Raw genomic sequence first — 15,424 nt, 5'->3', positions numbered from 1 at the left:
TCATAATTCAGTTCGGTTTCCGAAAATGTTTTCGAAAAGAAGGCACAAGAAGAATGTATTCCATCCTTGTTCTCCTGAGACAAAACTGCTCCGACCCCCACCGATGAAGCATCGACCTCGACCAAAAAAGGCTTGGTCTCATCAGGCTGCATAAGGATAGGGGCAGATCTGAACCTCTCTTTGAGATAATCAAACGCTTCAATGGCCTCAGTAGTCCACTGGACCGTATTCGCACCTTTCCTGGTGAGATCGGTCAGAGGCTTAACAATTATAGAAAAATTCTTAATGAATTTCCTGTGATAATTGGCAAAACCCCAAAATCTCTGCATAGATTTCAAACCAATAGGCCTAGGCCATTCCTGCACAGCCTGAACCTTCACCGGGTCCATCTCAAAGCCCTCGCTGGAGACCATGTAGCCCAAAAAACTAATTTTCTGCACAGAGAACTCACATTTCTCCAGATTAGCAAAGAGTGAATTATCACTCAATAACTGAAAAACTTCACGTACACTCTGCCAATGGGACTCTAAATCTGGTGAATAAATCAAAATGTCATCCAAATACACAACCATATTCTTACCAATCAAAGGTCTCAGGATGTCATTAATAAGGTTCTGAAAAAATGCAGGTGCATTGGTAAGACCAAAAGGCATCACCAGATTCTCAAAATGACCTACCGGAGTGTTAAAAGCAGTTTTCCATTCATCACCCTCCTTCATTAGTAACAAACTGTATGCCCCCCGGAGATCAATTTTAGAGAATCACTTGGCCCCCACCAACTGGTTAAACAAGTCAGGAATTAACGGCAATGGGTAGGAATTGCGTAAGGTAATCTTATTAATTTCACGAAAATCCAGACATGGACGTAAACCCCCGTCCTTTTTTTTAACAAAGAAAAATCCAACTGCCACAGGCGACTTAGAAGGTCTACTGTGACCAGCAGCCAGGCTAGTCTGTATGTACTCCTCCAAGGCCTTTCTTTCAGGAATAGTCAGATTAAACAAGCGACTCTTGGGAAGAGTAGCTCCAGGAACAAACTCAATGGCGCAATCATAATCCCTATAAAGGAGGTAAAACTTGCGACTCCTCCTCTGAAAAAAACCTCCAAAAATCTTGAATAGGTACAGGTAATTCCCCTTTTTCCACAGCCGCAATGCGACCATTACAACATTTATCATAGCACTTCGGACTCCAAGACTTAATCACATTAGTAGACCAGTCCAGTAAAGGATTGTGCAGTTTTAACCAAGGCAAACCTAAAACGACCGGAGAGGGTAAATTATCTAATACAACCAAGTCCAAATTTTCTTGGTGAACTCCATTGATAGTGAGGGGAAATGCAGCAACCTTGTAATACATTTCAAGGGAGTGTTATCAATTGCAATCACAGAAATATGTGATGACAAAGGTTTGGATTTCAATTTAAGGTTTTCCAAAAACCCTTTATCAATCACATTAAGTGTTGAACCACAATCCACAAATACCTGAAATTCAATCACATTTTCCTGCAAAGTAGTACTCCCAGAAACAAATGCTCCTGCAGAGCGTTAACAAGCTATACGGGCGTAACTGACTTTTTTTTTCTTTACTTAAACGAAGCTCACAATACTTAATTAAATGGTCAGCTTTACCACAATAAAGACACAATCCCTCGGCGAACCTCCGGTCTCTTTCCTGAGAGGAGAGCGACTTCGCCCCAACCTCCATCGGTTCTCCGCCGTCAGAGCAGATTTTCTGGGGACTAGGACCTGACATTACAGGAGTCTTTACCTCATTCTGTCTAAAACTTAGTCTCCTGTCCACAGGAACAGCTAACTGCATGGCATCCTGCAGAGTCTCAGGTGCGGGGAATGTAATTAGCAAATCCTTAACCCTTTCACTCAGACCAGCAAGAAATAAACATTTCAGCGCAGGATCATTCCATTTGACTTCTGAAGCCCATCTCCTGAAGTGTGTGCAATAATTTTCAACATCACCTGACCCCTGATTCAAACGCCTGAGTTCTGCCTCAGCAGATGAGACTCGGTCAGGATCATCATATAATAGACGCATAGCAGAAAAAAATTCTTATACAGACCTTAAACACGGATCATTAGGTTGGAGAGAAAAGGCCCACCCCTGTGGTTCATTGCGCAAAAATGACATAATAAAACCAATGCGCTGTGATTCATTCCCAGAGGACCTTGGTCTCAAACGAAAATATAACAAACAAGCATTTTTAAAGGAAAAAAAATCTTGCTGTTGACCATAAAAAACATCAGGCAGTCCTACCACAAAATGAGCTCCAGAACAGCTACTCACGTGTTGCTGAAGCTCAGCCACCTCCAGAGACAATCCCTGCAGGCGTTGAGCCAAATCCTGGACGGAAACCATACTGATCCCCGAATTTCTTTCCTTTTAGTTTTTTTGGCTGGACTTACTGTTAAGATCTGCAACATGTACTAAGGAAAGATAGAGGAAAGCTGTCCCTACAGTAAGACTAAGCTGAATCCCTACGATGTAGCGGGCTGCCTGTTCCTAGAGAACAGACCCGCCTTAGTCCTCGGCTAGTCTGAACGAAGACCTATAGCATAAGGGAGGGGTCCCTAAAAGAACTAAGGACTGGGACAAAAATGGGACACCTCCTAAACAGAGAAGTTGTTGCAGAACACAAAAAGACAAACTGACAAAAAGGTACTAGAGGTCCCAGAAGGACCAAGCGAACTGACAGAGAAAGGCACCGAAGCACCTGGCTAGAGAAACAGTCAAACACTGAAGTCCAGCCCAGCCAAAAGGGCGGAGCTGGAATATAAAGGCAGATGGTCACGTGACCGCAAAACAAAATATGGAAAAAACAAACAGGTGGGTTCTAACAATGATGGCCTAAAAGCAATCCAGCAGTTTCTGGGATTCGCTAATAACTACTGCCAGTTCATTCCACATTTCTCCTCTCGGACCGGCACAATTTCTGCACTGACCCGCAAGGGTGCTAACCCTAGGGTATGGACTCTGGAGGCTGAAAGGTACTTTGCTTCCCTAAAACAGGCCTTTTCTTCATCTCCAGTGCTGCACAGACCTGCAATAAGCCATTCTTTTTGAAGGTAAGTTCTTCATCTGAGGAAAGTGCCGTTCTTACTCAGAAGTTTCCTACTGAATGTATGGTGACCTGTGGTTTCTTTTCCAAGGCTCTCTCGGCAACAGAACGCAACTACTCGATAGGCGATCGAGAACTGTTGACAATTAAATGGACTTTGGAGGAGTGGCGCTTTCTACTTGAAGGAGCAGTTAATCCAGTAATTATCTACATGGACCATAAGAATTAAATCCGCATCAAGACAGGTGGTCTTTGTTCTTCGTCCACTTTGATTTTACTCTCCATATCCGGTCGGAGGACAAGAAAGTTAAGGCGGATGTTTATTTCTAGGTAATTTCTTTCTTATGACCAGGAGGAGGAGCCTCAACACATCATTGAGTTCTCCAAGATGCTTACTGGAGCTCCGGTGGACTTGTCTCGGATTCCATCCAGAAAGACCTTCATCGCTGAACTAGTCAGGAGGCGGTTTCTTCAGTGGGGTCACTCATCTAAATTGGCTGGTCATGTCGAACAGAAGACAACGGCTCCCGTCATTTCATGGCATTATTGGTGGCCATCCCTGCGCAAAGATATTGCATATTTCAACTCATCCTGTGCCCAGAAAAGACTCCGAAATAGCTTCTGTCCATTTGATTACTTCCTCTGCCCATACTCTCAGCTCCCTGGCAGCACATCGTGATTGACTTCATTATCGATCTTTCAGTCTCGGCTGGAAGTACCATCATTTGGGTGGCTGTGGATTGCTTCTCAAAAATGTGCCACTTTACTCCTTTGTCCGGACTCCCTTCTGCTCCTGTGCTTCACAAGTTACCTCAACATATAGTTTCTGATAGAGGCGTCCAGTTCACATCTCAGTTCTGGAGGGCTACCTGTAAGCTACTAAATGTAACCCTGGACTTCTCTTCAGCCTACCATCCCCAATCCAATGGCCAGGTAGAGTGGGTTAACCAGATCCTAACCAACTTCCTGCGGCATTTTGTTATTAATCACCACTGTAATTGGGCTGGACTTCTGCCTTGGGCCAAATTCTCCTATAACAACCATGTGAGTGAGTCCTCAGCTAAATCTGTTTTTATTGTGTATGGTCAATACCCCAATATTCCATTCCCTGTAACTACTACCACCGACAATCCTATGGCCAAGACTCTCACCAACAGGTTCTCTAGAATTTGGCAGGATACCAAGGCCACATTAGTGAAGTCTTCAGAATGGATTAAGAGGCACACGGACAAGAGGTGTTTAGAATCGCCTTTGTTTCACCCTGGGGACAAGGTTTGGCTTTTATCTGTCCTTTTGAGGTTCTGAAACAGATAAGATTGGAAGGGCTTCGGTCCTGAGGACAAGTTGTGGGAGCAGTGTTACAAGGGTGGGAGGGTGCGGGCTCTCAGCCCACAAAGAACGTCCTGCCAGTGTCAGTGCCCAGCTTACACGTCGTACACATGACGTTGGTATCGTCAATCAGAGGTGTGTTGGTCATCTCCTCCTTACCCCCCCCCCCAAAACGACAGACACCATGGCTTGGATGCAATTGGCCGCAGTGGCCTTTATGAACGCGTAGTGAAGCGTTGTATATCTATGTACATAAAGACGTGTTACAGCCCTTGAAGCTAAGAAGGGTCTGGTGATCCCAATGACACAATTCCACTTGCTCCCAGCCACACATCACCAGCCCAGGAGCACCTCGACCCCCCCCCCCAAACCGTGGGGGGTCCAAGCAGTTTAAAACAGCCACACTCGGGACTCGACCTCCAATTGTCGTAAGTCCCACAAATCACCAGACTCCAATACCACATATAACCGAGGGATCCATGTCCTGTGGACACTCCCATACCATATTTGAACCAACTTCAAGGACCCTAAGCACGCCACCACGAGAGTACTTGACCCCTTAAGTACTCGAGAGCCCCACCAAAACGGTGCCAAATCGCGCCTGACATCTCTAACTAGTTCCGAATTCCCAAGCTATTACCCCCGCGTGCAGCAGGCGGGCAAACACACAACATTTTTTACCTCCTGCAATTACCCACTGCACCTCATCCCTCTAAACCCCAACCAGTGTATAGTGGCCGTGTCCTTTGGGATGCCGAGTCGCTTTCCATCTTGCCTCCCGTCTGCTTGTGACGCCCCCAGTGGACGTAGGAGTGGCTCATTATCCAGAGCAGCAACGGGGAACCTAAGCGGAAGACAATATTGATATTAGCACACAAGTTTATTGCAAGTTAACTGTTGCTTCAAGTCTCACGTATGCTAAAAATCTTTTGATTCCCACCTCCCTATGCGTTTGACGATCTCCGCGCTTAGACTGCATGCCGCCGCCTCGGTGGCGGCCCCTATCCTAAAGGAGTGAGGGGAAAAACTGAGCGGATCCAGTCCCACCTTCTTTAGGTATTTTCTAAAAATGCTGGTGAATTGGTATCTTGATAGAAATGTGCTATCCTCGTGACATAAAAGGGGGCCACTTGGATCCCCCCCAAGCTTCTTGAAACGCTCAAAGATTTTTAAAGGGCACATTTCTGATCCCTGTACCGCTCCCAAAGACACTTTCTTCCCTTTTCCTAGCTGATCCGTTTTAGAATGCCTTAACCAAAATTTCACTCCTTTTTTTGTTACCAACACGTCATTTGCTAGTACCCTCCCACTTTCTCTTCTGGATGGGGCTACGAGCGCCCTAATTTGTAGAACCCCCAAAAAAGCCCAGGAAAAAGCTAGATGGATGGAAGAGTGTTAACTCGTTTTACTAAGGGGTTCTTTGGCAGGTCTCTAAGACCCCTAGGCCTAAAACAAAATCTCATGACCGCAATTACCCGACTTACTTTGGCGGCTGACCACCCCTCCCGAACTCCTTCGCTTAACCATATGAGTAGCAAGCCTACCTGATCATCTTCGGACAATGCATTACTTATTCACATTTTTCGACCCTCCCACAGCCCCCAGGCTGTCTGATATGCCTTCCACGTGTTAAGGGACAGGGATGATTTAATTAAAGGTTGGTCTGCATGAATGCCAATTTCCATAAGTGTCGTGGGCACTCGAGACCCTCCTCCTCCGCTTCCGGGGCCATCGACCGAAAGCGATCCCACTGAAAACTAGAAAGGGCGTCAGCGATCGAGTTTTTTTGCCTGGCATGTGTGAGGCCTTATACATGTGTTTATCAATAAACACTCCAATACTAGTTGTCTTAAAACCCTTATCACTGGTGGGGAACAGGCGGACAAATTGTTAACTGCCATTACTACGCCCATGTTATCGCAGCGGAAACAAATCCGTTTGTTGCGCTGCTGCTGGCCCCACAATGTTACTGCTACCATGATTGGAAAGATTTCGAGCAACACTGTTTTTTACTAGCCCTGTCTCCTTCCAATAGTTGTGCCATGCCCCTGCACACCATTACCCCCTGAAGTAAGCGCTGAACCCTACGCTACCTGCCGCGTCTGTGAACAGTTCTAAAATGACATTGTTCGTCACCTCCTCCATTATCAATGAACGCCCGTTATATCGTTCCAAGAATGTTGTCCACACCATCAATTCCTCCCTATGGTCTTTTGTCAGTCAGATGTAGTGATGTAGGGCCTTCACCCCTGCTGTCACTCCAGCCAACCTTCGGGAGAAGATGAGTCCCATGGGTATCACCCTGCATGCGAAGTTCAGATTGCCTAATAACGATTGTGTCTCCCTCAAAATCAACTTTTTAAGTCGCCTAGGCCTTGCTACTTCAGCCCTTAATGCCACCACTTTTTCTTCTTGTAACCGCAGTTCCCACTTCTCTGAGTCGATGACAATCCCCAGGAAGTACATTTGTGCGGCTGGACCTTCCGTTTTCCCGGGTGCTAAGGGGACCCTGAATAACTCCGCCACCCACTATATGGTGTTTAATGTGGATTTACATTGTGGTGAGTCCTTTGGGCCGAAGCACAGGAAATTGTTGAGGTAATGTATAATTGGTGCCCCCCCAGACACGTCTTTTACGACCCATTCAAGGAAGCAGCTGAAAGCTTCGAATAGAGAACAGGAAATGCAACAACCCATGGGCAAGCAGCGATCTATATAGTATGCCCCTTCCCAAAAACAACCCAGCAGTCGAACACTATCTGGGTGTACCGGCAGTAATCTGAACCCCCCCTCAATATCTGTCTTGGCCATCAGCGTACCCCTCCCTAATTTTTTGACCCACCTGACCACTTGGTCGAAGGAGGTATAGACCACTGAGCTTAGTTCGATGGAGATGCCGTCGTTCACTGAACTACAGCTCGGGTACGAAAGATGGTGTATTAGCCTAAATTTGTTGGGTTCCTTTTTTGGAACAACTCCGAGTGGGGACACCATGACATTTTTTAATGTTAACTGCTTGAATGGTCCTGCCATTCTGCCCAACGCTACCCCCTTTTTTAACTTTTCCGTAACTACCGCCGGGTACTAATAGGCTGATTTTAGGTTTCTATTGCTAAAGGGGACCTCGACTGCGATGGAGGGAATGTGGAAGCCCACCTCAAAGCCTGCTGCCAGCAGCCCCGCTATTTCCCTGGGAACCTATTTGGGAAGGGAAGCATTTTTGCTAGCTTCACCGGCGTCGTTCCTTTGGGAATTGCCAGGATTGGCCCCCCCCTCTTCCTTTTTCAAAACATCCGAGGCCCCTCCCTGCGGTCACGTGCTGCATCTCCCCCGCTGCCCGCTGTGCTGTACCCACGCCCCTCCCGGCCGGGCAGGAGAGGCTACCCGGCCGCTGCACTGCCCTAGGTGCCAGTCACCCGGCATCTAAGGCCCCTCCCTGCGGCCACATGACCGCTGGTTCTCACGGTTAGATGACCTCGGATGCTGCTGCGACCCACAATGCTCCGTCACCGCCACACTGTCCATCGCGCCCATGCCCTTTCTTGGCTGGGCATGAGATGCTGCCCGGCTGCCATCTCCCCGCCGCTGCCAGCTGGCGCTTCCCTGCCCCCGGTTGCATCTCCATTGCTTGGTGCAGGCCCCGCCCACTCCACAGGCTCAGGCCTGCTCCCGGCCGCAGCTCTGGGCCACGCCGGCTGTGTTCTTGTAGAGTGACACCGGGCACGGTTAGCTACTTTAGCGGGGGGCCGAGAGGCAGCTATTATTGACCTTGGGGACCCCGAAGAGGGGTTTGGGGCAGGAGGGAAATGATCAAGGGAGTTTGAGATAGCGTTAGGTACCTGGGGCTCATGCGCAGGGGGGTTTGAGGTAGGGTTAGGGACACGGGGCTCCTTGGAGGGACTCACCCGGCGGCGCCTGGGCCTCGGTGCCCAGTCTAGGGAGAATCTCACCGGTGGCCTCAAGTGGCGTGAATGCAGCACCCTTGATGACGGATTTCCTGGTCCCCCATTGACGATCCGGTCCAATTGTTCCATCAGCCAACCCAAGGGGTCCTCCTCTGCCAACATAGTCAATGAAAAAACTTGTCGTGTCCTGAGGATAGGAAGAAAAGACCAAGCCACTTCCCCTTGTGACTTTATAAGCTGCCCCCACCTATGCCGCAACCCCGTCATGCTGGCTTCCGCCCTATTGCCTTGGGCCAATTGCTCCAGCCTTTTCTTATGGCTCTGCTCCATACACGTTGTACACACACGGCTCCGCTCCATACACACTCGGCTCTGCTCCATACACGTCACACACACACTGCTCCACTCTATACAGACAAGGCTCCGCTCCATACACGTCACACACACACTGCTCCACTCTATACACACACAGCTCCGCTCCATACACGTCACACACACTGCTCCGCTCCATACACGCGCGGCTCCGCTCAGTACACCTCGTACACGCGCGGATCCGCTCCATACACCTCGTACACGCACGTCTCCGCTCCGTACACCTCGTACACGCGTGGCTCCGCTCCGTACACACGGCTCCGCTCCGTACACCTCGTACACACGTCTCCGCTCCGTACACCTCGTACACATGCGGCTCCGCTCCATACACCTCGTACACGCGCGGCTCTGCTCCGTACACCTCGTACACACGCGGCTCCGCTAAGTACACCTCGTACACACACGGCTCCGCTCCGTACGCCTCGTACACATGCGGCTCTGCTCCGTACACCTCGTACACATACTGCTCCGCTCCGTACACCTCGCACACACGCGGCTCCGCTCCGTACACCTCGTACACACGCGGCTCCGCTCCGTACACCTCGTACACACGCGGCTCCGCTCCGTACACCTCGTACACACGCGGCTCCGCTCCGTACACCTCGTACACACGCGGCTCTGCTACATCCACACTGTAAACCCCTCCTGACCCCACACATAACCTTCACCTCATCCAGCACCATGACAACCAGCACAGCAGAGTCCTGCATCCACTGAGGCCCCTGATCATGTGACCCCTGACTCCTCCCCTCCTGTGACCTCATCACAGGTCCTGTGCGCACAGAACAGCCATATATGTGGTGGCGGCTCTGCAGGTGGAGGTATGTGGAGATTCCCCATTACTGGGCGCAGGGGGCATTAACCCCTCCATTCCCGGAGATAGTGCACCCCTTCCCCCAGTTCTGCCATGTGTATATGTACAGTAATATAACGCTGGATGTGCTCATGTATACAGGGGACATTAACCCCTCCATTCCCTGAGATAGTGCCCTCTCCCCCAGTTCTACCATATGTATATGTACAGTAATATAATGCTGGATGTGCTCATGTATAAAGGGGGCATTAACCCCTCCATTCCCTGAGATAGTGCCCTCTCCCCCAGTTCTACCATATGTATATGTACAGTAATATAATGCTGGATGTGCTCATGTATACAGGGGACATTAACCCCTCCATTCCCTGAGATAGTGCCCTCTCCCCCAGTTCTACCATATGTATATGTACAGTAATATAACGCTGGATGTGCTCATGTATACAGGGGGCATTAACCCCTCCATTCCCGGAGATAGTGCCCCCTTCCCCCAGTTCTGCCATGTGTATATGTACAGTAATATAACGCTGGATGAGCTCATGTATACAGGGGACATTAACCCCTCCATTCCTGGAGATAGTGCCCCCCTTCCCCCAGTTCTGCCATGTGTATATGTACAGTAATATAACGCTGGATGTGCTCATGTATACAGGGGACATTAACCCCTCCATTCCCGGAGATAGTGCCCCCTCCCCCCCAGTTCTGCCATGTGTATATGTACAGTAATATAACGATGGATGTGCTCATGTATACAGGGGGCATTAACCCCTCCATTCCCGGAGATAGTGCCCCCTCCCCCCAGTTCTGCCATGTGTATATGTACAGTAATATAACGATGGATGTGCTCATGTATACAGGGGACATTAACCCCTCCATTCCCTGAGATAGTGCCCCCTTCCCCCAGTTCTGCCATGTGTATATGTACAGTAATATAACGCTGGATGTGCTCATGTATACAGGGGACATTAACCCCTCCATTCCCGGAGATAGTGCCCCCTCCCCCCCAGTTCTGCCATGTGTATATGTACAGTAATATAACGATGGATGTGCTCATGTATACAGGGGGCATTAACCCCTCCATTCCCTGAGATAGTGCCCCCTTCCCCCAGTTCTGCCATGTGTATATGTACAGTAATATAACGCTGGATGTGCTCATGTATACAGGGGACATTAACCCCTCCATTCCCGGAGATAGTGCCCCCTCCCCCCAGTTCTGCCATTTGTATATGTACAGTAATATAACGCTGGATGTGCTCATGTATACAGGGGACATTAACCCCTCCATTCCTGGAGATAGTGCCCCCTTCCCCCAGTTCTGCCATGTGTATATGTACAGTAATATAACCCTGCATGTGCTCATGTATACAGGGGGCATTAACCCCTCCATTCCCGGAGATAGTGCCCCCCTTCCCCAGTTCTACCATGTGTATATGTACAGTAATATAACGCTGGATGTGCTCATGTATACAGTGGACATTAACCCCTCCATTCCCGGAGATAGTGCCCCCCTTCCCCCAGTTCTGCCATGTGTATATGTACAGTAATATAACGCTGGATGTGCTCATGTATACAGGGGGCATTAACCCCTCCATTCCCGGAGATAGTGCCTCCTTCCCCCAGTTCTGCCATATGTATATGTACAGTAATATAACCCTGCATGTGCTCATGTATACAGGGGGCATTAACCCCTCCATTCCCGGAGATAGTGCCCCCCTTCCCCAGTTCTACCATGTGTATATGTACAGTAATATAACGCTGGATGTGCTCATGTATACAGTGGACATTAACCCCTCCATTCCCGGAGATAGTGCCCCCCTTCCCCCAGTTCTGCCATGTGTATATGTACAGTAATATAACGCTGGATGTGCTCATGTATACAGGGGACATTAACCCCTCCATTCCCGGAGATAGTGCCCCCTCCCCCCAGTTCTGCCATGTGTATATGTACAGTAATATAACGCTGGATGTGCTCATGTATACAGGGGACATTAACCCCTCCATTCCCGGAGATAGTGCCCCCTCCCCCCAGTTCTGCCATGTGTATATGTACAGTAATATAACGCTGAATGTGATCATGTATACAGGGGACATTAACCCCTCCATTCCCGGAGATAGTGCCCCCTTCCCCCAGTTCTGCCATGTGTATATGTACAGTAATATAACGCTGGATGTGCTCATGTATACAGGGGGCATTAACCCCTCCATTCCCGGAGATAGTGCCCCCTTCCCCCAGTTCTGCCATGTGTATATGTACAGTAATATAATGCTGGATGTGCTCATGTATACAGTGGACATTAACCCCTCCATTCCCGGAGATAGTGCCCCCTTCCCCCAGTTCTGCCATGTGTATATGTACAGTAATATAACGCTGGATGTGCTCATGTATACAGGGGACATAAACCCCTCCATTCCCGGAGATAGCGCCCCCTTCCCCCAGTTCTGCCATGTGTATATGTACAGTAATATAACGCTGGATGTGCTCATGTATACAGGGGGCATTAACCCCTCCATTCCCGGAGATAGTGCTCCCCTCCCCCAGTTCTACCATGTGTATATGTACAGTAATATAACGCTGGATGTGCTCATGTATACAGGGGGCATTAACCCCTCCATTCCCGGAGATAGTGCCCCCCTTCCCCCAGTTCTGCTATGTGTATATGTACAGTAATATAACGCTGGATGTGCTCATGTATACAGGGGACATTAACCCCTCCATTCCTGGAGATAGTGCCCCCTCCCCCAGTTCTGCCATGTGTATATGTACAGTAATATAAGGCTGGATGTGCTCATGTATACAGGGGACATTAACCCCTCCATTCCCGGAGATAGTGCCCCCTTCCCCCAGTTCTGCCATGTGTATATGTACAGTAATATAATGCTGGATGTGCTCATGTATACAGGGGGCATTAACCCCTCCATTCCCGGAGATAGTGCCCCCCTTCCCCCAGTTCTACCATGTGTATATGTACAGTAATATAATGCTGGATGTGCTCATGTATACAGGGGGCATTAACCCCTCTATTCCCGGAGATAGTGTCCCCCTCCCCCAGTTCTGCCATGTGTATATGTACAGTAATATAATGCTGGATGTGCTCATGTATACAGGGGACATTAACCCCTCCATTCCTGGAGATAGTGCCCCCTTCCCCCAGTTCTGCCATGTGTATATGTACAGTAATATAACACTAGATGTGCTCATGTATACAGGGGGCATAAACCCCTCCATTCCCGGAGATAGCGCCCCCTTCCCCCAGTTCTGCCATGTGTATATGTACAGTAATATAACGCTGGATGTGCTCATGTATACAGGGGGCATTAACCCCTCCATTCCCGGAGTTAGTGCCCCCCTTCCCCAGTTCTACCATGTGTATATGTACAGTAATATAACGCTGGATGTGCTCATGTATACAGGGGGCATTAACCCCTCCATTCCCGGAGATAGTGCCCCCCTTCCCCCAGTTCTGCCATGTGTATATGTACAGTAATATAACGCTGGATGTGCTCATGTATACAGGGGACATAAACCCCTCCATTCCCGGAGATAGCGCCCCCTTCCCCCAGTTCTGCCATGTGTATATGTACAGTAATATAACGCTGGATGTGCTCATGTATACAGGGGGCATTAACCCCTCCATTCCCGGAGATAGTGCTCCCCTCCCCCAGTTCTACCATGTGTATATGTACAGTAATATAACGCTGGATGTGCTCATGTATACAGGGGGCATTAACCCCTCCATTCCCGGAGATAGTGCCCCCCTTCCCCCAGTTCTGCTATGTGTATATGTACAGTAATATAACGCTGGATGTGCTCATGTATACAGGGGACATTAACCCCTCCATTCCTGGAGATAGTGCCCCCTCCCCCAGTTCTGCCATGTGTATATGTACAGTAATATAAGGCTGGATGTGCTCATGTATACAGGGGACATTAACCCCTCCATTCCCGGAGATAGTGCCCCCTTCCCCCAGTTCTGCCATGTGTATATGTACAGTAATATAATGCTGGATGTGCTCATGTATACAGGGGGCATTAACCCCTCCATTCCCGGAGATAGTGCCCCCCTTCCCCCAGTTCTACCATGTGTATATGTACAGTAATATAATGCTGGATGTGCTCATGTATACAGGGGGCATTAACCCCTCTATTCCCGGAGATAGTGTCCCCCTCCCCCAGTTCTGCCATGTGTATATGTACAGTAATATAACGCTGGATGTGCTCATGTATACAGGGGACATTAACCCCTCCATTCCTGGAGATAGTGCCCCCTTCCCCCAGTTCTGCCATGTGTATATGTACAGTAATATAACACTAGATGTGCTCATGTATACAGGGGGCATTAACCCCTCCATTCCCGGAGATAGTGCCCCCTTCCCCTAGTTCTGCCATGTGTATATGTACAGTAATATAACGCTGGATGTACTCATGTATGCAGGGGGCATTAACCCCTCCATTCCCGGAGATAGTGCCCCCCTTCCCCCAGTTCTGCCATGTGTATATGTACAGTAATATAACGCTGTATGTGCTCATGTATACAGGGGACATAAACCCCTCCATTCCCGGAGATAGTGCCCCCCTTCCCCTAGTTCTGCCATGTGTATATGTACAGTAATATAACGCTGGATGTACTCATGTATACAGGGGGCATTAACCCCTCCATTCCCGGAGATAGTGCCCCCCTTCCCCCAGTTCTGCCATGTGTATATGTACAGTAATATAACGCTGGATGTGCTCATGTATACAGGGAATATTAACCCCTCCATTACCGGAGATAGTGCCCCCCTTCCCCCAGTTCTGCCATGTGTATATGTACAGTAATATAACGCTGGATGTGCTCATGTATACAGGGGGCATTAACCCCTCCATTCCCGGAGATAGTGCCCCCCTTCCCCCAGTTCTGCCATGTGTATATGTACAGTAATATAACGCTGGATGTGCTCATGTATACAGGGGGCATTAACCCCTCCATTCCCGGAGATAGTGCCCCCCTCCCCCAGTTCTGCCATGTGTATATGTAGAGTAATATAACGCTGGATGTGCTCATGTATACAGGGGACATTAACCCCTCCATTCCCGGAGATAGTGCCCCCCTCCCCCTGTTCTGCCATGTGTATATGTACAGTAATATAACGCTGGATGTGCTCATGTATACAGGGGACATTAACCCCTCCATTCCCGGAGATAGTGCCCCCCTCCCCCAGTTCTGCCATGTGTATATGTACAGTAATATAACGCTGAATGTGCTCATGTATACAGGGGACATTAACCCCTCCATTCCTGGAGATAGTGCCCCCTTCCCCCAGTTCTGCCATGTGTATATGTACAGTAATATAACACTGGATGTGCTCATGTATACAGGGGGCATTAACCCCTCCATTCCCGGAGATAGTGCCCCCCTCCCCCAGTTCTGCCATGTGTATATGTACAGTAATATAACGCTGGATGTGCTCATGTATACAGGGGACATTAACCCCTCCATTCCTGGAGATAGTGCCCCCTTCCCCCAGTTCTGCCATGTGTATATGTACAGTAATATAACACTGGATGTGCTCATGTATACAGGGGACATTAACCCCTCCATTCCCGGAGATAGTGCCCCCCTCCCCCAGTTCTGCCATGTGTATATGTACAGTAATATAATGCTGGATGTGCTCATGTATACAGGGGACATTAACCCCTCCAGTCCCGGAGATAGTAGCCCCCTCCCCCATTTCTGCTATGTGTATATGTACAGTAATATAACGCTGGATGTGCTCATGTAGACAGTGGACATTAACCCCTCCATTCCCGGAGATAGTGCCCCCTTCCCCCAGTTCTGCCATGTGTATATGTACAGTAATATAACGCTGGATGCGCTCATGTATACAGGGGGCATTAACCCCTCCATTCCCGGAAATAATTTTTTCCCTCTGCTTGGTCTGAAAAAAATTATCCTT

General features: G+C 49.0%; 2 protein-coding genes across 4 annotated transcripts in view; both read left to right on the top strand.

Moving 5' to 3' along the window:
* LOC141271871 (uncharacterized) overlaps positions 1–15,424 on the top strand; it is a 137,592-nt gene that overhangs the window by 108,272 nt on the left and 13,896 nt on the right. Inside the window, exon 1 of one of the 3 annotated variants that reach the window (XM_073682070.1) lies at positions 9,417–9,500. The exons of the other annotated variants lie outside the window; for them this stretch is intronic. Coding sequence (XP_073538171.1) covers positions 9,475–9,500 — 26 coding nt within the window. The 5' untranslated portion in view covers positions 9,417–9,474. Of the gene's footprint in view, positions 1–9,416; positions 9,501–15,424 lie in introns of those variants that run through there. 3 annotated transcript variants of the gene reach the window in all.
* LOC141271878 (uncharacterized) overlaps positions 9,429–15,424 on the top strand; it is a 66,052-nt gene continuing 60,056 nt past the window's right edge. Inside the window, exon 1 of the mRNA XM_073682080.1 lies at positions 9,429–9,500. The gene's annotated coding sequence lies outside the window, so the exon portion shown is untranslated. The remainder of the gene's footprint in view (positions 9,501–15,424) is intronic.

The sequence above is a fragment of the Phyllobates terribilis genome, unplaced genomic scaffold (assembly GCF_046119375.1).
Source record: "Phyllobates terribilis strain yellow unplaced genomic scaffold, ASM4611937v1 Scaffold_5__5_contigs__length_657084704, whole genome shotgun sequence".
NCBI classification, from domain to species: domain Eukaryota; kingdom Metazoa; phylum Chordata; class Amphibia; order Anura; family Dendrobatidae; genus Phyllobates; species Phyllobates terribilis.
This window is presented reverse-complemented; position numbering and strand designations above follow the sequence as displayed.